The 21,135-nt window shown below is 46.9% G+C and overlaps 2 protein-coding genes and 1 long non-coding RNA gene across 5 annotated transcripts; 2 read left to right on the top strand and 1 right to left on the bottom strand.

Moving 5' to 3' along the window:
* Positions 1 to 492: 492 nt before the first annotated feature.
* On the top strand, positions 493 to 11,566 carry LOC308590138 (uncharacterized protein). 3 transcript variants are annotated; one of them, XM_081199871.1, is made up of 7 exons: positions 493 to 2,537; positions 2,943 to 3,001; positions 4,819 to 5,022; positions 6,274 to 6,396; positions 7,137 to 7,268; positions 8,513 to 8,665; positions 10,721 to 11,566. In XM_081199871.1, the coding sequence occupies exons 2-7, from the start codon at positions 2,983 to 2,985 to the stop codon at positions 10,810 to 10,812; spliced, it is 723 nt and encodes a 240-aa protein (XP_081055997.1). In that variant the 5' UTR covers positions 493 to 2,537; positions 2,943 to 2,982; the 3' UTR covers positions 10,813 to 11,566. The 3 variants fall into 3 exon arrangements, 2 of the variants coding, with proteins under 2 accessions (XP_081055997.1, XP_081055998.1); XR_014009695.1 differs by lacking the exon at positions 6,274 to 6,396 and having other exon boundaries at positions 501 to 2,537; positions 7,111 to 7,268; XM_081199872.1 differs by lacking the exon at positions 6,274 to 6,396 and having other exon boundaries at positions 509 to 2,537.
* A 3,697-nt stretch (positions 11,567 to 15,263) lies between these two features.
* Positions 15,264 to 20,131, top strand: LOC308590146 (protein NKG7-like). The gene is made up of 4 exons (XM_081199901.1): positions 15,264 to 15,787; positions 16,634 to 16,780; positions 17,470 to 17,604; positions 19,727 to 20,131. Exons 1-4 carry the CDS (start codon positions 15,613 to 15,615, stop codon positions 19,897 to 19,899), a joined length of 630 nt encoding a protein of 209 aa, XP_081056027.1. The 5' UTR covers positions 15,264 to 15,612; the 3' UTR covers positions 19,900 to 20,131.
* On the bottom strand, positions 17,630 to 21,130 carry LOC308590176. The gene is made up of 3 exons (XR_014009704.1): positions 21,007 to 21,130; positions 20,265 to 20,323; positions 17,630 to 19,608 (listed from the first exon to the last, which is right to left on the bottom strand). It is a non-coding gene; the product is annotated as an uncharacterized lncRNA (long non-coding RNA).
* Between the last annotated feature and the right edge of the window lie 5 nt (positions 21,131 to 21,135).

The following is a 21,135-nucleotide window of genomic DNA, read 5'->3' as shown; positions in this document are numbered from 1 at the left end:
GGGGGTGCCGCAACAATGACTTAGAATGGAAGGCGAGAGGCAGGGGACTCTGAATTTTGGTGTTGCATTTGGCGCTGCTGAAATTTGAAGAAGCCCACCACTGCATTCCACACATCACCTCTCTTCCTGCTTATTCCTGGTGTTCCCCAGCTTCCATGAAAACAACTGAAGTCATTTTTTTTAATATTTATGTTATATTATTCTGCTATTCCACAAGCCCAGTGGCCATCATACAGCTACATGGTGCCAAGTGACCTCCACCTATTTATTTGTTTATATGCATTTATAAACCACTTGATTACAAAGCTGCTGCAATTCTGCAAAAGCGTAAAAACATGGAGCTGGATGCATAATCCACTATCTCGAAAAACTCAGTTTCTGGTCTCACAGAGAAGACCAGCAGGAAACTCAGGTTTCTGTTTTAAGGACCAGGCAGGTTCCCAGTATTTCCTGTTGTGAATATATGCTCGCAGGTGTCTGGGGAGTGCTTGTAAAGGCCTCACGAGCCATAGGAGCTGTTCAGCTGGTGCATTTGTTACATCTGAAGTAGCAATTAAGAGAGACTTTGGATTTGATATCCTGCTTTATCACTACCCGAAGGAGTCTCAAAGCAGCTAACATTCTCCTTTCCCTTCCTCCCCCACAACAAACACTCTGTGAGGTGAGGGGGCTGAGAGACTTCAAAGAAGTGTGACTGGCCCAAGGTCACCCAGCAGCTGCATGTGGAGGAGCAGAGATGCGAACCCAGTTCCCCAGATTGCGAGTCTATCGCTCTTAACCACTATATCACACTGGCCATATCCATCCCTTACTGACTGTCTCAGGCATTAAGCTCTGCAGTGGGAGCTTAGTTGGTGGTTGCATCACCCTCAGAAGGGCAGAGAATAGCAGCCCAAAGAGGACATCCTCCATGACAGCCCCTATATTGTGGAATTCCCCCTTATTGGAGGGGCATCTAGCAGCTTCAGGATACAGTTTTTGGCACATGCTTAAGATGAACCGTTTAAAAATTAATATTTTGTTTTTCATGACCCACCTGAATTTATGTTGTTGTGTTCCATCCTGGAACGGTATTGTGTGTTTTAAAATTGCAGTGATTTTTATCCATTCTAAAATCACGTTTTTTGTTTGCTGTCACCCACCCTGGCAATGTGGGGATAATAAAGCTTATCAAGCAATCATATGCTTACGTTACTTAGACCAGGGATCTAAGTGGCCATGGACACAAATAATGCCAACTCTGTCCCTATATCTGCTCTGGCAACACTCATTACAGGACCTAACCATGTCGCCCATAGCATCAGGGGATTCGTTTGCCTGCTCATCTTCGCAGATCACCCCCGAAAAAGGAAATGTATCACCAGGACAAATGAGGACACAAATTGGCAGAAATCTGGCACACACCAATTTATATGTACAGCTGCGAACTTAGAGATCATGGCTATCAATTAAGTAGAGTCACAGTGCGTCCTATTGCAGTGAGTAAGACCAGGTGATCTGTGTGCCTGCTCAGTCTGAAACTTCAAGGCCTTTCCTGCATCTCCCCCTTTTGATGGTTTATCTCTAAACCAGACTTGGGTTGGGCAGTCCTTCAAATAGACGGCACCTTCAAATGGAGGACCGTCCGATGAAAAGTAGGACACCTGGACATCATTGCCATAGGCTATGGCTCTAGTCTCTCTTTCCCTTGGTAATGTCTACCATTACAGAACATGTGGTGTGGCATGAGACCACCATGGAGAGAATTTCCTGGCCATATGAAGCGAGGTTGAGATATGGCATCACATGTTTTCGGTTTTGACACCACCGATGGGAGCCAAGCTTGATCCTCATTCACAATGTGCTCCATCACCCACCCACCACTAAAACACAGAGCCGGCTGGTGCCCATGGGGTCTAATAGGGCGGAAGGCAAGGAGACCAACATTAGTTGGCGCCAGAACCAATGACAGCCAGAGCCAACTCACTCTAATTTTGCTCCGGTTCTTCTGCCTGCTAAGTTCTACAAGGGCAACAGTGAGCTTGAGGGGGAGGAAGCTGACAGGCAGTTCCACCCACCTGAACTGGTTGCAAATACAAAGGTAGACAGGCGGGGACTGGCTGAGGGCACACTGACATTGGCAGGGCGGTGGCCCATTTACCCAACTGGGCCAGCCTCCCCTGCAAAGCTGTCATATTGAGGGTTGGGTCTGGGTGTGGGGAGGGGGCTGAGGAGGGAGTGTGGTCGGGAAAGAGTCCCCAGGGGCATATAAGGAGGTCTGGAGGGTCAAAACTGGGCCGCTGACTCCCACCCCTACTCTTGTGGAGAGAAGTTCTTCTGAGAGCCAGGTGGGTGAAGAAGGTTCTATGGCAGTTACAGACATTTGGAACCTGGTTAGGAGATTCCAGAAAGCTGAGCTGAGCTGGGGATGTTCTATGGAAGAAGGGGTGCGTCCCACTGAGCTTGTTGCTGTGGCCAGAGGAACTGCTGACCCCAGAGGGTGAAAGCAAGCATCTAAGAAGCAAGCCTAATTCACGTACATGGGAAACAGAGGACTGGTAAGTGGAGAGGAACCAGAAAAATAGCCACAGCTGGAAACAGATATATGACAAAGATAGATACTATTTTAGAATAGCCTCCTCTACATTGGTCGCCAATGTGGTGCCCATGGGCACACGTGTACCCATAGAGGTCTTCCCAGGTACCCCTACAGCAGGGAATACCAACTGCCACAGGTGGGAAAAGGTAAATATCGTCTCAAAAATCCACTATGCATGAGAATTGGCTTCAGGATGGTGATGTCAGAGCGAGGGTAGGAGAAGGAAGTCCTTGCTCTGTCTTCATTCTGGACTCATCATCTGCACAGGAAGAAAAGCTTTGGCCTCTGCTCTGTTTTTATCCAGTGCTAAAATCTCTCTGCTGAAAGCTGAACCCAAGTTTCCTTTGGTTGTGCCTCTTGACAGTGCCTCTGCTGTGTTTGTGACTCTTTCCCACCGCTTAAAGATGCATTTTTCGAGGAAAAGTAAGTATGAACAGCACAAAAGATTTTGACGGAGACATCTCCATTTATTTAATGTGCCTACTATTTAATATGAGTTAGATACAGAAGTGTAGAAAGAAATAGATCTTATGATATAATAATAATTTTTTTTATTTATACCCCACTCATCTGCCTGGGTTTCCCCAGCCACTCTGGGCAGCTTCCAGCATATAAAAAAACATAATTAAAAAGCTAAACATTAAAAACTTCCCAATACAGGGCTGCCTTCAGATGTCTTCTAAAAGTTGTGTAGCTCTTTATCTCCTTGACATTTGATGGGAGGGTGCTCCCTGGGCAGGGTGCCACTGTCTGTCTGTCTGTCTGTCTGTCTGTCTATCCTATCTCTATGACTTCATCTGCGTTATACATTTAAAGCAGTGCCATGACACTTTAAACAGCAATGGCTCCCCCCCAAAGAACCCTGGGAAGTAGCACTTATGTATGCATAGCAGATATCCTGCCATTAATCTACAGCCCGTCCTTGAGTGCTTTTGCCTGGCTGGAATGTGCTCTTCAGCTGGGACCATGCCTCTTGTTTGTCTGGAGAGAGGAAAATGGCCTTTGTATATATGCAAACCACTGACTTGGGTGACTGCAGCGCAGCCTCCTATAAAGAGTTAAGTACAATACCTGTTGCTTTGCCCACTTTTGCCTCATTTCCTGTCCACCTTTTTCTATGTGGTCCCTGGAGAATTGTCTATGGGGAAATGAGGCTCTTGTTGTAGGCCCCCTTAAGCTTGGATGAAAGCTTGGTGGAAGACAGCAGGAGGAAGCAGCCCAGATAGAGGGTTAGCAGTTTCAGCGCCTCACCAGCAGCAACCTGAGGCCAGAGCCATGGAACAGAAACGAGCAGATGGTCAGGGACTACATCTGGGAGCTCTTGGAGGAAACTGATTTTCTAGATCTACTTCAGTTGAGATTTAGGCCTGGTTTAGACACAGAAACTGCTTTGTTTGCCCTGTATGATAAAGTCTCTTGGGAGAGAGACAGGGGAGATGTGTTCCTGTTAATTCTCATCAGACCTCTCAATGGCTTCTGGAGCAACTGTCTGAGTTAGGGTTGGGAGCCACTGCTTGGTGGTGGTTCTGGTCTTACTTGAGTGGTCATTTGCTCTTTAACATCTACATGAAACTGTTAAGTGGGGTCATCTGGAGCTATGGAGTATGTTGCCAGCAATATGCTGATGACATACAGCTCTGCTTATCCTTTACATCTGCAGGTACTTGGACCCTTGTCTTGCCTTGGTAATGGACTGGATGAGAGCCAATAAACTGAAGCTCAATCCAGATAAGACTGAGGCGCCATTACTGGGTGGTTCCCTAGACCAGATGAATGGGAAGTTGCTTGCTCTTGATAGGGTTACGCTCCCTGTGAAGGATCGGGTATGCAGCTTGGATCCTTTGCTCAAGCATGCTGGTTATATGAGGCTGGTGACCCTACAGATTTTTTTGATTTTTTTTTTGAGTTCAATTTATATTTACAAATTCCAGAGCAGTTCACAAGTCACACTGTCAAAAATAGAACATCATCATTGTCATCATATGAGCAGACCTTTCCAGAGAGGATGCAAGACTCTTCTTTTCCATAATGAAGGTGCCTGGTGCCTAACATCCTAGCACAGGATTCTATGCTGGCATTGGATGTTAGCACACTATTTAGAATACTGCTGCCTGCTTGTGTTTTTGATGTGGATGTTTGGAATTTAATGTTTTCACGAACCACGTTTTATGGATGCTGGTGCTTCTGGCTTGTTAAAACATCTCACTTCCATCACCCTTTCCCATTCCACTTCCCGGCAGAAGGCCACCTTTCTGAAGATAGCCATTTGTCCTTCCGGTACAAGTTCTTCATCAGAATATTCAGCTGCGTTGGCCTGGTCGGTTTGTTTATCAGTCTTCTCTCTCCGTCCTGGGTTGAGATCATCCACAAGGATTTCGTCACCAATTTGGGCCTCTGGAACATATGCATAAACAGAAGATGCAAGAGAATTAGGCTGAACTCAAGTAAGGCAGCCCCCTTCCCTCCCTGCCTCCCTCCATCTTTCCCCACCCCAGCAGTGAACCTGGGGGTTGGTCTTTGAATTTCGGCAACCCATGTCAAGGATTGGGGAAATGTGTTGCCAGGTCCAACCCTACCAGTGAATGGCAAGGGAGGAGGTGGAGTGGGAAAGTGATGTAGGGTGGGGCTACGGGTGCTCCTGCACCCCCTAAGTCAGGGTGGTCCACTATGCAGTCCTGAAGGCCTGTTTTGGCAGGCCGGCAAAAGCTTAGTTTACCGGCACCAACTATAAACGGCCTTGGGTGCCTGAGCACCCACAAACTATTGTGGGTGTTCAACATCCACACCTTGGGGTGTCCAATGCGACTTCCGGTGCCTTGCAAAGCACCAAATGTCACATCTGAGGCCTCATGGGTGTCAGGAATGTGCCCCCCCCCGAGCGCAACGGAAGAGTCAGCCTCAGAAATTGAGCTGAGTGAGCAAGGGGCTGCCTCTGGGGATGAGAGCTGTCTGTCAGAGTTTAGAGAAGACAGCCTGCCCCCCCCTCCTTCCCAGAGAACAAGCTGTTAGCTCCCAAAGAGAGGAAGAGCTGGAAGTCGGCCCAAGTGTTGCCAGGCAACCAGCAGATAAGCCAGAGTCGGAGGGTGCATCTTCTGGGGAAGAGATAGGCTGGCCGTGCAGTCCCCATATGAGGAGGTTGGAAAGAATCAGAGAGCAACAGAAGGGAAGGAGAAGAAAGGGATTTTGGCATCCTTCCTTTTGGGGGAGGGACAATGAGTCAGACTGAGCAACTAAGGTTAATGAGAGCAGGCAGAACGCCATGCTCTGGATGTGTTTTTCTTGTAAATAAACTGATGAAGAGTCCTTACTGCTTAACAGGCTGCTTGCTTGCCAGATATCATAATAATGGGGGCCCCAGGTGCTGCTGCAGCGCATGCAATGTGGCGCAAGTTGATGCCCTTGGCTTAGTGTTTTCCCCACTTTGGGAACAAGGTGGGAGGTCTCTAGGACCCTGCCAGTGTCTCCCAATTCCTTCCCAAAGCCTGGTACCACAATTAGTCCACCCGCCGTGTGATACGGCAGTGTGTGGCCTGCAGGTCTGAAGTACCCTTGTGGCCCACTTGGTATGAAAAGTTGGACCGCTCTTCCCTAAGGGGTACTGAGGAACACTTTCCTATTACCAGTGTTGAAGGAAGATTGAGGTGCCCGCCTGATTGGCACACAGGAGCGGGATGCCATCTTGTCCTTTGCCTCAGGTAGCAAAATTTCTTGGGCCAACACCATTGTCAGGGAGTGGCTGGAAGATGAGGAGTGGTTGGAGGCTTCAGCCAGGGAATTCCCAAGGGAAACTCCAGAGGAGGAGTGCTCAGAGCCAGGAGGTTAGTGGTGGAACACTGGGGAAAGGTCAGAGGGAGGGAACTGGGAGAAGGGGCTGGATGCTGAGGGGGACAACAGGGTTTAGTGAGCAGGGAGAGTCTGTGACAAGCAGAAGTTCAGACTCCAAGGCTGCTGAAGAATCCCAGGAATTGCCCTCTCCTGCTGCAGCAAGCCCCTATCACACCCCCCCCCGGTCTCCAAGAACATGCAGAATAATGAGAGCAAAACAGTGGCCAGAGGTGTGCAGACACAGTTTGAGACAGCTTGGAAAACATCTGGGGAAAGAGGAGCCTTAGAAAGGGTGAAAGGCAGGGCCCTTCAGCCCTGGCAACTGTCCATAGAGGCGAGACCTGCTGGGAAGGGTTGCTGAGTTGTCTGCCGTTTCCTTGAATAAAGAGTTAACTTCACTGACAATTGACTCTGCCCCTTCCTGCTGACGTGCTTGGCTGACTCCAGCCCTGGCACCTGTGTACTTGCACAATCTCCCTTAAAAAAATGCTTTTCTGTGCTCATTCTTTGGCTGCAGAACTGTGCTGCAAAATTCACAGGCGTGGGGATTGTAAAGGACAGCTGTGTTTCAGATTCCACGCTGGCTTGAGGAGTGTGCGTGAGGGAGCTCCTCATTAAGATGCAAATAAATTTGAATGACCCCCCCCCCCCGTTCCCTACTGTTCTGTAATGCTAAGAACCGATTCTCTCACACATCTGTCTTTCAGCATCACTCACCTTTGATTCTCCCCAGACATCCTCCTTGTCATCAGAATCTTGATGTCAATCAGCACATTCCTTGGCTTGGTGGCAGCTGCCTGCACACTGCTGTCCAGCACCAGCTTAAGGATATCCAGGTGGCCAGCTGTCACCAATTTATGCACAGGTACCGCTCTCTCTGCAAGGCTGATTATTTGCCCTTAGCATTTGTGTAATACTTCAGTTCTACTATGCCCACGTTGCATTATTGTGATCTTTACAGCTCCCCTGTTAAGTAAGTGAGTATTATTCAGTGCTGGGATGACCCTCCCAGTTTTATTGCCTCGTAATTGCTGCACTCCCCATAGCCTTGGATGTGATAGGGCTAATGTCTCTGGCCCATTGGTTCCAGCCTCACATTGGACAAAATATTCCTTCATTGCAGAGGGTTGGATTAGATGGCCCTCATAGTCCCTTCCAATTCTACAATTCCATGATTCTATGTTTTATTTCCCAGTTTATATAACACCCAAGTAAGGCTTTAGAGTTTCACCAGCCTCTTCAGCAGGCAAAGAGGGGAGGAAAAGTTGCAAACGTCTAGCTTGTTCGCAGCTTGACTCCCCTTACTTGATCTGCTAGTGAGAGTGTAAGTAGGATGTTGCAGTTAGGCTATTAGGAAATTTATACAAATAGGATATTAGCAGACAGAGGGAAAGCAAAGAATTATTGTAGCGGAAACAAGGAGATAGAGAACTTTTTTTCAGTTCAAAGGCCACTGAGGTCCAAAGTATTGCTGGGAGGGCAGGTAAGCCTTGCCCGCAAAATCAATCACAAGATATATATACACTCATCATTTGAATGGCAATGGCTACCAACTTATTTGGGGGGGGGACTGTCCCCCTCCAATATTTTATGGGGGGGCAAAGGGACCACAGCTCCAATGCTTCTGGGCAGTCTTCCAGGAACCCCATGCCAGTGGTGGGCACTGCCCTCTGGTGTCACATTTCAATGACGCATTATGAACGTTAAAGGCAGAACATAATGTGTCCATCTGCATTATGAAACCGATTCCTTAATGCTTCCTTAGCGTTATAAACCATGAGTGTAGATCCGCCCTCACAATTCTCTATCCTCCAGCCAGGCGAGCAAGAAGCACGGTCAGAGTTCAAAACTGCATTCCAGCCAGGCAATTGCATTCAAGGGGGGTGCGAAGCAGCGTCAGTAAGGGGTGGCCTGGGGGGGGGCAGATGGAGGGGCGCCTGGAGGGATGCTGTTGGCCTCCAGGCCTGGGGTTTCCCTTTTTGTTTGAGTGAAATGTTAAATGTGGGCCGAGGGTGCATCGAATAGCATACTGCAGGGTACGGCAACTCCCTGCAGGAGAAGGGCTTTTGTCAGGGCTTTCTGCTGAGTGCTCTTTTTTCGTACCCACAGGAATCATTTCACTGGTCACCATGGTGTTGTACGGCACGTCAATCTCACCCAACAGCACCTTGGGCAGCCCAATCCCTCATACGACCTCTCCAAAGTATCTCTCCTGGTCCTTTGGGATAGGCTGCTTGGCCAGCTTTCTGTTCCTGTCAAACAGTGAGTTTTCCTTTTGTGCCCTGATATACAGGGGATGCAGAAAGGAGGATAGAGACAGAAGGGAGGGAGAGGAGAAAAGAGGAGGAGCCGGCTGCTGAAGCCACGCTATGCTTGGCTCTGCATTTTGCCGCTGTGCTTTCTAGATGTTGAAGGGACTCGGCCCCAACCCAAAAATATTGGGAAGGAGCTGGCATCCCAGGGGGCTAGAAATTCTTTTAAAATATTTAACAGCTTAAAAGCATAGGCATGAATTTTCATGAGCCACGGCAACAAAACTGCAGCAGCAGCAGCAGGCACTCTCCTGGACCGACCTGCGCAAACCGCCTTGCTCTGAAGGACCCCAGCCTTGCCTCAGAGCGAGCCAGAGGGGAGGAGGAGCCTGAAGCTGAAGGCATGGCAAATGGTACCCACATGTTAGTGGCTGCAAAAGTGTTAACAAGGGGAACGACCAAGCAGGAGCCAGGGCAGTGGGGAAGAGGACAGGGGTTGGTTCTGGAGAGACGTGTGCAGAGCCAGCACATCCATGAAGCAAGTTTAGGCGACCGCTTCGAGCAACAGGATCCACTGGGGCAGCAGATCCAACCACCAAGGAACACGGTGGCAGCAACAGCTGTGGCACGCTCCTTGGAGGCCAGATTTGCTGCCACTCTTGATGAATAGGCGGTGTGGCTGGTCTCCTCTTATCCTTGTATCCTTTGTTTCTCCCTTGTTCTTGATGTGAATCTTCACTCACTCCTTCTTCCCTGGCTGGGGGCGGAGGGCACCTCAGGTTTGCCTCAGGTACCAAAACGCCTTGGGCCAGCCCTGGCCACGTGCACAATCTGGGAGAGCCAGCGAGTGAGTGGAGAGCCTGGGGCCAAATTCACACCCAGCCATGCCCACCACCCTAGGCAATTGCCTCCTTTTGCCTCAGGATGATAGAGCTGGCCTTGCATGCGTCGATGGGGGCTGATGACCGTCAGCGCATTGCTCTAGTGCTCAAAAGCTTGCACTAGCTGTGCATAGATGACCAGGCCTGCTTCAAGACACTTGAACTGATTTACATCTTGTAAATCATCTAGCATCTTGGGTATAGTATCATAGGCGCAGACTCCATGGGGCCTGAGGGGGCTCGAGCCCCCTCAAAAAATTATTTGGGGGGCTCAGCCCCCCCAATAATCTCGGGCGCCCTTCCAGCAGAGCGCCGCCGCCGTCCCCCACCTCCTCCCCACCTGCTCCCTCGCCAGCCAGCCAGCCAGCCGCGCGCCCTAGTCGGAGAGCCCCGGCCGTCCCCTGCGAGATTAGGGAATCCCCGGGGGCGGGGGCTCCTGCCTCGCTGCTTCGCAGCACCACCGCCACTGCCAAGGCACTGCCGGGGGGAATTTCCTTCCTCCTGGCAGTTTCAGCCCCCGCGAGAACGACCGGGTACCAATCGGCTGGCTGGGGGGGTGTGGCTTGCCCTATTTAGGGCCGGAGCGGAGGGGGCTCGCCCTCTCTTCTCCGGCTAGCCCCACGTTTCCCACATATCAGCTGTTCCGGAGCTGATTAATAGGCGCAGCACGCTCTCCCCTATTCGCTCACGAGGAGGCGGCGCCACTTTATTTGCATATTCATGAGCTTATTTATTATTCATGAGCTTTCCTGGGCCCCCCCCCCAATATTTTTTATAAGTCCGCGTCCCTGTATAGTATATGTTAGGGATCACCCAAACCCTTATACCCCTGCCTGATCACTAAGATCTTTGAGGAGTCTCTGCCATGGCTGACATGGCTCAGATATACAGCTTGACACTAAGTGCAAACGATGTATTCAGTGTTGTGGGCCGAAACCTGTGGAACTCCCTCCCACCTGACATTAGAGACAGAGCCCTCTTTGCTGAACTTCAGACCCGTGGCAATGTGCTTCTTATTCCTGGAGTCATTTTAAGGTAGTGTTTGGTTTTATGATTTTTTTTGGGGGGGGGGGTCCCTGTTTGGTCTCTTGCTTAGAAATGCTGATGATTAATAAAATAATAAATTAAGTCTATCAACAACTTGTGTTCTCCCCAATCCCACCCACCCACCCTGCCTCAAACAGTACTCCTGTTCATCCTGATAGACCTTGAGGGAAACACCAGCACGCATGATGACCTCAAGCCAAAACAACGTCGCCTGATCTTGGTCACATAGAAGAGTGTGGAAGCACATCGGACTTGCACCAATCAAGAATGTCCACATTTAAGGATTCTGATGGAGTTTTTTCTCCCCACCATCGCCGAAGAAATACCCTGGAAGGAATATCCAAAAAATCTTGTTATATCAGAATGCACTTTTTTTCCCTTTTTTTAAAAAAAAATATTATTTATTTAATTTTTTAAAATTAAGTATGCAGAGTGCAAGAAAGAAAACCAAGCAAGAACAACCATACGCAAAGAGCTTCCTGCCTGAATCCACAATGGTGTGAACAGGGAATCCCAACATAAAGCAAAATCACAAGATCCGAAATTTACTGTAACAGGAAAGGGCCAGGAGGTCAGCCTACTTCTTCAAACCCCAAGTGTGACATTCAGCTATTATTATTTTTTACTGAGAGCTGAACCATTGAAACGAACATCCACGTGGGGACTAAGGGTCCTGTGTTCTGTATTTCTAGGCACAGGTCCGGGCTTTCCGGGTCCGAGTCCAAGGACTTTATTTGCTTGTTTATTTTTGCCCCAGCACTTTCCCCATGAAAACCCCACTCTTTGCTGCTGAAAACAATTCCAATTTGGTGGTAAAGAATGTGTTTACCTGGGGAGAGTGACAGTGCAAGGGAGAGAGGTAGGTGTCAATGAGCCCGAACTTTGGTCCCTTAATTTTGATGCATTTACTTTGAAAATTTGTTCCATACAAACCCACTGCTATAAAATTTAGATTTGGTAAAGATGCTAACATGGAATGCAAACACTTGTGTGTGCATCTCTTTCTCTCTGTTTTTTAATCTTCTAACACCTAACTTTTTCCATTCTCCTGGGGCGGACTTTGACAATGTAGCACCCTGTGCAAGGCTAAAATATCTGAACCAGAGGTGGGTGGAGATGGAGGAGGGGCGATTTGCAGCCCAAGACTGACGTGGTTGCAGCTCTTGTAGCCCAGCCACCCGGGGAAAATCTCAGCAGTCTGGGGGGGGGGGGGCAGCTTTATTGCAGATATTATTGTGCAGCTTGAAGCAACTGGATGCATAAAAACTGACTCCTTTTGGAACGAAACATTGTCCAGACCCATCAGATATTACTCAAAACTCTATTTGCAGAACTTTCTTCAAAACAGAACAGAAAAACAGTAAATGATATATCAAAATAATTCCACAAAATATCTTGCACAAGTCCAGCACAGGTTCAGCATCTTAGGGGGGGAAAGATAATTCCAAACAGTGCCAGTGTGGTGTAGTGGTTAAGAGCGGTAGACTCGTAATCTGGTGAACCGGGTTCGCTTCCCCGTCCTCCACATGCAGCTGCTGGGTGACCTTGGGCTAGTCACACTTCTCTGAAGTCTCTCAGCCCCACTCACCTCACAGAGTGTTTGTTGTGGGGGAGGAAGGGAAAGGAGAATGTTAGCCGCTTTGAGACTCCTTGGGGTAGTGATAAAGCGAGATATCAATGGCCTGGAGCCATTTCCTCTCCCTTCAGGGGACTCGTTTACACATCCTTACTCCCACAGAGCCTGAGAAACAGACTCAGCCACCACCCTTCCAAGATTGAGAATTTGCAATTCAATAGCCTCTTATGTGATCTAAGGTTAAACACTCATGTCAGAACTATCAGAGAACAATAACAGTTAATTATCAATGCATCAAGGAGTTCAGATATCACTTAGTATACTCCAGTGGCATTTCCCCATGTTACACCTTTTCAGCAATACACATTCTTAATTAAACAATTATATTTAACAGGAATTTTGGGGGGAGGGGGGATTATGGCGTGTTCTTTGACACATTCCTTTATAAATTTCTGGGGTGGTTTTTGCACCCCCTGGGCTCAGTGCTTCATGTGGGGGAACCAGTAACACTGCCCTAAATCTGCCTCTGCTTAATTCTTCTGTGGATCAGGCCACAGTTATCTCTGGGAAGTGTGGGGGACAGGACAAAAAAAGAAAAAAGAAGAAGATATGAGGTATAGGACAGAATCTACAAGTGGACATGCCCACACACTGTCTCCTAAAGGCTCAATCCTGCCTCTGATCTGCACCATAAGGTTTCCCCATGAAACAATGAGGCCCAATCTGGCTGTTTGCCTTGGAGACATTGGGCTACTCTCGGCAGCCTTCGGCTTTTCCTATTTCCCCAATATGCCTATTAAGGATGCATGTGTGTGAACTGATTTACTCAACATTTTCAAACTTCACCTCAGCTTTTGTATGGATTTCAAAGCTACAGTGACACCTGGTGGCAGCTGTGGGAACACACCAGTGTGGGTATGGCAAGGTCAGGGTGTCCACGTAAGGCATAGCGGTGATGTGGTGAGACACCAAAAACTGACAGATGAGCCCATATCTATGCACTGGCCCCCCATTCAGGGCACGCACATGGTTTTGAAACTTTGCGGTCCCAAAACTGTCTTAACTGAGGGCAGTGTGCGCGATTGTTAACCAAAGAGATACAGCACAGCAATAGGCCCGATAGGAAAGTCTGTGGCCACATCCATGCCATACATTTAAAGCGTGTGATTTCCCCACCACTGTAAAGAATCCCTGGAATGGTAGTGTGTTAAGGTTGCTGGAAAATGCAGCACTGCAAGGGGTAAACTACAAGTCCCAGGAATATTTGGGAGAAGCCATGTGCTTTAAATGTGTACACCGTCTGTGCCAGATCTCCCCCTGTGTGGTGATGCACTGAACTGAAGGGGGCAGGTCCCCAGTGAGGCACCTTGAGACCCTAGACTGGCTATGTCCACCCAGCCTGGCCACTGGATCCTCCATGACAGGAAGCGGGACTGAAATGCTTCCTGTTGCAATTGAGCTGTGCTTGAACATCATGGTCTTTTTGTATCCTTGGCTAGGCCAGGCCATTTGATCCTGCCTCCTGGCTTTGGTGGTTTGCTCACTGATTCCTGGCTTGTCCTACAGTTCCTGGTTGCCTGCTTCTGGCTCCCCTCTGATGGCTATCTCTAACCAAGCCTGGGCAACCTGCCACAGTGCTCTGGAAAGAAGCGTCAGTCCTTCCTTCCAGACATGTGGAATGTGTCATTTCTGTTATTACAGTGGTACCTCAGGTTACAGACACTTCGGGTTACAGACGCTTCAGGTTGCAGACTCCGCTAACCCAGAAATAGTACCTCGGGTTAAGAACTTTGCTTCAGGATGAGAACAGAAATCGTGTGGCGGCAGCAGGAGGCCTCGTTAGCTAAAGTGGTACCTCAGGTCAAGAACAGTTTCAGGTTAAGAACGGACCTCCAGAACGAATTAAGTTCTTAACCCGAGGTACCACTGTACATCTGTTGATACAGCACTGCACTTCAGGGAGTTACACAGATCTCTGCCCTGAGGAGTTTACGATCTAAAATATATGGGCGTGAGGGTGTGGGGAGAGAGAGATGAAAGCAAGATCGACACACTGCTTAATGAGGAAAGTCACTCTCCGTGTGCTAACAAGCACTAAATATAAATATTCATATTTAGAGCAGGCAAGGGACATGTGGAAGGAGGTTTCGCATATTGCTGGTCTATTGGGTTGGAGAAGTTCAGTGAGTCCGAAAACCACACTCACATGATATATTTAAAACATCATGATACCACTTGAAGCAGCCAGGGAAGAACAGCCAAAGAATTCTGGGAGTGATAGTTTGTTAAGGGATCTGAGAGTTGTCAGGAGACCCCTATTCAGGACCTCAGGACCTAAACAACCACCTTTCCCTATATAAACTATTATCTGTTATCTACGGCCCCTCACTATGTCCCCACACCCAAAGGGGTTCAGAAGGTAGCAACAGGAGAACGGGCCTTTTCTGTGGTGGCTCTCCAACTGGAATACTCTCCCCCAAGAGGCTCACCTGGTATCATCATTAGATGTATTTACGTGCCACGCAAAAACATTCAGCCTTACCCAGGCCTTTTGGTCATTAAATAATAATCTATGGCCTGTTAAAGCTAGGTGAGGGGGCAGCTATTATGGTAATTTTATTATTATGTTGTCGGTTATTATGCTTTTTTATTGTGCTCCATAAAATACATTCTTAATGTTGTACACTACCATGGGATCTTTTGATAAAGGGTGGTATATAAATTGAGTTGTTGTTATTGTTATTGTTGTTGTTGTTATTATTATTATTATTATTATTATTATTATTATTATTATTATTATTAATCTCCCCCCTCACAGAGCTACAATTCCCAGAGTTCTCTGTGAAGAGAGCTTGATTGTTAAACCATTCTGAGAACTGTAGCTCTGTGAGAGAAACATAGCTGTCAACTTTTCCCTTTTCTTGCGAGGAATCCTATTCAGAATAAGGGAATTTCCCTTTTAAAAAGGGGAAAGTTGACAGCTATGGAGAAAAATAGAGGTCTCCTGAGAACTCTCAGCACCCTTAAAAAAACTACAGCTCCCAGAATTCTTTGGGTGGAAGCAATGACTTTAAAGTGCTATCGTGGTGCTTTAAATGTATGGAAGATGGCCTAAAAGCCCTTGCGCCCTATCAGCGAAGATGCACCCATCCATTGGATAGTTAAGTCAGGCCTGCTTGGCCAACAGAAACCCTACTGATGGCTATGGGATGTTCCACGGTAGTCAAGGTAACCAAGAAGCAAACGATGGAACTAGGAGTGGGATTCGACTCTAAAGAGAAGGGTGAGGATTCCAGGTTGTTAGCTTTTCATAAATCGAGTGGAAGCAGGGGTAGATTGCCATTTCTGGCCATGTCAAGAAGCCCTGTCAGGAAACCATTGTTTGAAATGGGATCCGCTTAGAGAAAGCAAGTGCCGAAATAGAGGGAAGCCCTCAGACCTACTGACAGAGCTATGGGGTGGAACGAAGTCTTGGCTACAGGGTTCACAGTCTTCACTATCATTTTGCTTGTCTGCGCTGTCATGGATCACCACTGGATCCTAGTCGAGACCAAGATGCAGAATTACTACAGCGGCATTTGGAAAGTCTGTATCAAGCAGGTGTGCTCTGATCTCATTGCCGCTTCACGTAAGTTTCCCAGACCTGTGATTCCAGATTCTTTTTCTCAAGTTCCCAAACCTGTGAACCCAGATTCTTTTTCTCAGAAATTGGTCATTCAGAGGTTCACCTATAAGGAAGGATATAAAAAGCCACCTTTCCCCCATCCTACCTTGTGCTATTTTTTTTAGAAAAAGAAGGGCCAGAGCTCACCACAAACTTCTCCTTTGTTCTCTTAGAATGGCAATGGCGCACAACGGAGAGATATGGCAGCTGAGCTCCTGGGAGTTCTGGCTGGGGAAAAAGTCCGGCCTATATCACAGCTAAATTGTAAAAGATAAATAATGGCACAGGGGGGATGGATTTCCTAAATGCAGAATTTGGATTTGGGAATGGATGGGAGGGGGGGGGGAGCTTGCAATACCTTCCAATGTGGCTCTCTAAGTCTCACAGTCTTGCCCTCAGCACTCTCCTCAGAACACACCTCTCAGTGGCCCTGCTGTGCCTCTCAAGTGTTTTTCACCTGGCAGGAATGTGTCCTTGATCTGTGGCAATACCTCTTGCTTGTTAGGATAGAGAGGGGTGGGTGTTGGTCTTACTGTGTGTGGAAACTGGCCTAACTGCGCAAAGGAGAAACTTAGATAGTTGCTCAGAAGGGAGTGAGCTCTCAGTCTGAAAAAGGGTTCCTTTATAAAAGGTACATTTCCTTGATGGAGAATTTGGGTTTGGGAAGAGACATGGGTGTGTGTGTGTGTGTGTGTGTGTGTGTGTGAGAGAGAGAGAGAGAGAGAGAGAGAGAGAAGGCGACCATGGAAGAGCCTTGCTATTCCCCCACCTCTAATAAGTCTTCCTTTGTTTTCTGTTCTACCACTGCAGCCAACGTCTATGGTGCCCGGACGCTCCTGATCTTAGCCCTTTTCTGTGGAATTGTTGGGGCCTCATTTATGACATTCACTTACCGCTACAACTCCCCTTTCACAATATACCGCTACCTGGTTGCTGCAATGGGATCTTTGATTGCAGGTATATATATATACACATATAAAGAAGTAGAAGAATGTTGCATTTCAGGGCACATACAGAATGAGCTTACACTAAGTCAGTCCATCTCTAACCTGGTTTTGAAGGGTGGGCAGACAGCAGGTTGGAATGCTAGGTCATTTGTGTAGGAATGGGATGGGGGTTATTGTTTTGCTGCTTTGTTTTAATGATTTGCTTGTTTTTATCCTGTATTTTATTCTGTGAACTGCCCTGAGATCTTACGATTAAGGGCGGTATATTATTATTATTATTATTATTATTATTATTATTATTATTATTATTATTATTATTAATTTACAGCAGAGCAGCAAGGACTTCTGCCTCCTGGTGGGGGAAATGAAGAGCATGAGATGCGCCAGTGAGGGGGCTTTCTGAACTCTGAGGACCCTCAGCCAGTGCCCAACTCAGCACTAGGCTTGGGGTGCATCAGTAGTCAAGCTGTCTCCCAAAGCAGCTCACCCACTTTCTCTCTCTCTCTTTTAGCTGGGGAACCTCAGATAAACTCCTGGCAAAGCCCAAGTTCCTCAGGGCACAGTTTGGTTTGGTTCAGGGGGCCCAAACCAAAAACTGGCCTAAAACGTAGAAGCCAGATTGTTGCAGTTCTGCTGTCTCTCTTAAAACATTCCAGGGGACCACACACTAAATTCCTCCTTGTGTTTCCCCCCCACCAGCTGCCTTGGTGTTCTTAGCTCTGAGCATTTACACCATCCGTATCTCCACGCACTCCATCAGCAGAACAGGCAATATCACGTACTTGTGGTCTTTTTACATGGCCTGGACCTCTTGCCCTTCCTTCATTTTAAGCGGTGAGTCAGGAGGGAGAAGATATTCTGTCCAGTTTGCATTTAAGGATGACTCTTGTCAGATCTGAAGTTTCTGATACACAGAAGCGTCCTTTGAAATTTGCACATCCGAATTTTCGCGACGCAGTTCTTCAGCCAAACAAAGTTGATCAAATAAATGCATATATATTTGGGGAAAGTGTGTATTGAAATTGATATATTAGTGAAAACGATACATTAAAAAGGCATTGTATTAGGAGAAAATGCTTGCAAACAACAACAGCACCATGTTATCTGCATACAAAATGTGTTCATTAAGATGAATTTGCCCTATAATATCGAAGAATTTGCATTAGGATTTTTATTTTATTTTTTACTGCAAATTGCTGCAGAAATGTGGATACCTGAATGTCACATTGGAAAAAATGAGAAACTGAGAAGAAACCAAAGTTGACTGTTACTTCCATCCCTAGTGGTGAGGGAAGAGGATAATGTTATAGGCTGCTTGCTGTGTGGTATGTTGGGGAGGAATAATAGGAAATTGGCTGCTCTGAGTGAACACCTGAGTGCTGGGAAGGAGTTGCCATGCAAGTTTCTGTACCCAACACAAGCTATGCAGCCAGCTCCTGTGTCTCATGGAACTGCTGTCTTGGCTGTTCTAAAACCCTGTTCCAGCCTCACGAAAAGGCCTGGCAGCAAGGCGGCCATTTTGGGGTGGCACCAGTTCATTCCCATTATCCTAATGTGTGTCAGGCACATGGATGTCTTTATCCCAAACGGGTATCGTTTACCTTTTATGGTTGGTGTCACATCACATTATCATTCATCAGCCGGACAAAAAATGGTTCCTACTGAGAATTTATGCAATTGCATTCAGGGCTGCTGCCATTTTCACTTTTGGACTTTGAGACACCTGTATCTGCACATTCCTCTGTATTTTGCTACCTGTTAATGCTAATTTTGCATTTTTATGCTTGTTGGTGCTAAGGCCATGGTTTTCATGCATCTACTTCTTTTTGTAATATGGATGTATATTTCTTAGATTCAAGGTCATTCAGTTCCTGCTTCATCCCCCTTTGCTTTGTCTTTTTCAATGAATGTGTTTTCCCTCCCTTCTCTTTGTGTTGCCTTTGGCTTGGACTGCATCCTGAGCCGGCCTCCCCATGAAACAGACTGGAGTCCGGACTTGAAGGACTCATATATGCCTTGATGAGTTGCATTTCCCACCTCTGCACACTAGAGGGCACAAGATCTCCTTCCCTGTCTGCACCAGTTCCAGTTCAGACTGTCTGCACATTGAGCATGAAGGGGCTTAAGGGGACTTCTCGGTGCATTCAGCTAGAACATGCTTAGAAGCCTCCCTGCCATCAGAAACCCTGATCTTAAAGCCAAGCATACTTTGGCCACATCCACAACATACATGCAAAACATGCTTCAATCACTTTCACAGTGATAGCTCCACTCGCCAAGTATCTTTGGGGACTGTAGTTTACTTAAAGTACATAAAATGTGCTCTGGAAGAAATGGTGTTAGAGTTCTCATATGTATATACATATACACAGCCTGCGTGGCTCATGGTGCTGGTAATCTCAAGGTTGTGGGTTCGATTCCCGTATGGGACAACTGCATATTCCTGCAATGCAGGGGGTTGAACAAGGTGTGCCTCAGGGTCCCTTCCAACTCTATGATTCTATGATATAGCCTAGAGAGGAAGTTGCAAAAGTGTGAGGTCACCACTGAAACTATATTAGCGTTTCAGCTTTCCCCAAGGTCCAGGGGTAGGGGGAATCCGAAATTCTTTTCTTTAATCTGGATTCCACCCTGTCAAGTTCCTATCCAGGAACTGTGCTGGAAATGCAGAATGTCAAAGTCTGGGGAAGAATTCATTTGAGCCAGATTCATTCTCAGGATTACCAAGTGTCAATCCTACTCAGTGATTTTTGCACCTTATGCTGGCGCCATCATCTTTTTTTGCTTGAATATGTTTTAGGTCTCCTTCCACATCAAGGCAAGCCATTGAATAGATCCCTGAAACAAGGGATCAAGGAATAAGAAAATAAATTCTAAATGAAATATCTAAATGAAATAATGTCCACTTTGTGCTGCTCCCGCCACTTCCCTTCCCCACCCCCACCCCCTTCTGTAGGTTTGTTCAGCCTGATGGCACACCAACGTTTGCTGGTGCACGGATCCAGTTTCTCAGATGGAGAAATCACTTCGAGCTCCTCAGAATGTACCTCGAGCTCATCGAGCTATTCGGAGGATTCAGAAGGGGAAAGAAAGATGTCTGTATCAGCAAGGCGGTCCCTTCATAAATAATGGAGGGGGCGCTTGTCTGTGTTGTGTTTGTCGGGGGCATATGGGTCCCAAGCAATCCTTTGTGGTTCAGAAATTGTCAGTGCATGTACGGGAGATGGGGGTGGGGGGAGAGAGGAGATGCCTCCTTGGATGTAAACAAAGATTTGTAAATTGTATGCTGCCTTGTTGGGGTGGGGGTGGGGGGGATGAAAGTGTGGTTTATAAATTCTTAAATAAATGAATAGTGCCACTGTCTGGTCTTCAGTCTGTTTGTTTGTTTGTTTGTTTGTTTGTTTGTTTGGATAGTGGATATGTTGCTTATATTAAAGCAAGGCAACGTAGGTTAAAATAAACAGCAAATACAAAAACATTGCAAAAACACGCACCACAGATGCGTTGACAGTTGAATGAAGCATCCTTTGGGGAATCAAAATTCAAATTGCATCTAAAAATCAAGAACAGGTATAAGGGGGAAACAATCGTCACAAATAACTAAACCTCTGTAAATACCACAAAGTAAAATGCTACAAATCGTGGTTTTATATTCTAAACTGCCTTGTGACCCTTGGATGAAGCACAGTATAAAAATTGTAATTATGATGATGTTAAAAAATCAAATAAAACTAAAAACTATGAGTACATTTTACTCAAAGTAGGCCCACTCTGAAATTAATGGACCTTAGTTAGTCCTGGCCATTAATTTCAATGGGGCTACTCTGAGCAGGAATAACATTGGATACAACCCGTAAGATATGATTGACCGTTGGGCTAAAAAAGACAGGAATCAGCTTAGTCTTCTCAGTCACTGCCTCTCCCCCTATTATATTATTACCGTATTTTTTGCTCTGTAAGACACACCAGACCACAAGACGTACCTAGTCTTTGGAGGAGGAAAACAAGGAAAAAAATATTCTGAATCTCAGAAGCCAGAACAGCAAGAGTGATCGCTGCACAGCTGTTCTGGCTTCTGGGATAGCTGCACAGCCTGCATTCACTCATAAGACGCACACACATTTCCCCTTACTTTTTAGGAGGGAAAAAGTGAGTTTTATAGAGCAAAAAAAAAAATGGTAATTATCATTATCATTGCCACCATCAATCATCACCAGCATTACATTTAAGACCTGCCCTTCACTGATAGGGGCCAGGGCAGGTTAATAGAGATTTAAAATTCAAGATCAAAAACAGTTTAAACAAATCACCACCACAGTAAATAAATCAACCCTGTGCCAGGCCACTTCCTACCCCCTCAACCCA

Source organism: Podarcis bocagei, assembly GCF_964188305.1.
Source record: "Podarcis bocagei genome assembly, chromosome: 7".
Taxonomy (NCBI): Eukaryota; Metazoa; Chordata; class Lepidosauria; order Squamata; family Lacertidae; genus Podarcis; species Podarcis bocagei.
This window is presented reverse-complemented; position numbering and strand designations above follow the sequence as displayed.

Coding starts and splice junctions, on each gene's coding strand:
- LOC308590138 (XM_081199871.1), top strand. Junction 6,397..7,136: donor GGAGTGCTCAGAGCCAGGAG/GTTAGTGGTGGA, acceptor GATTCTCCCCAG/ACATCCTCCTTGTCATCAGA. Junction 7,269..8,512: donor TGTCACCAATTTATGCACAG/GTACCGCTCTCT, acceptor TCGTACCCACAG/GAATCATTTCACTGGTCACC.
- LOC308590146 (XM_081199901.1), top strand. CDS start 15,613: ATGGGGTGGAACGAAGTCTTGGCTACAGGGTTCACAGTCTTCACTATC. Junction 16,781..17,469: donor AATGGGATCTTTGATTGCAG/GTATATATATAT, acceptor CCCCCCCACCAG/CTGCCTTGGTGTTCTTAGCT. Junction 17,605..19,726: donor CCCTTCCTTCATTTTAAGCG/GTGAGTCAGGAG, acceptor CCCCTTCTGTAG/GTTTGTTCAGCCTGATGGCA.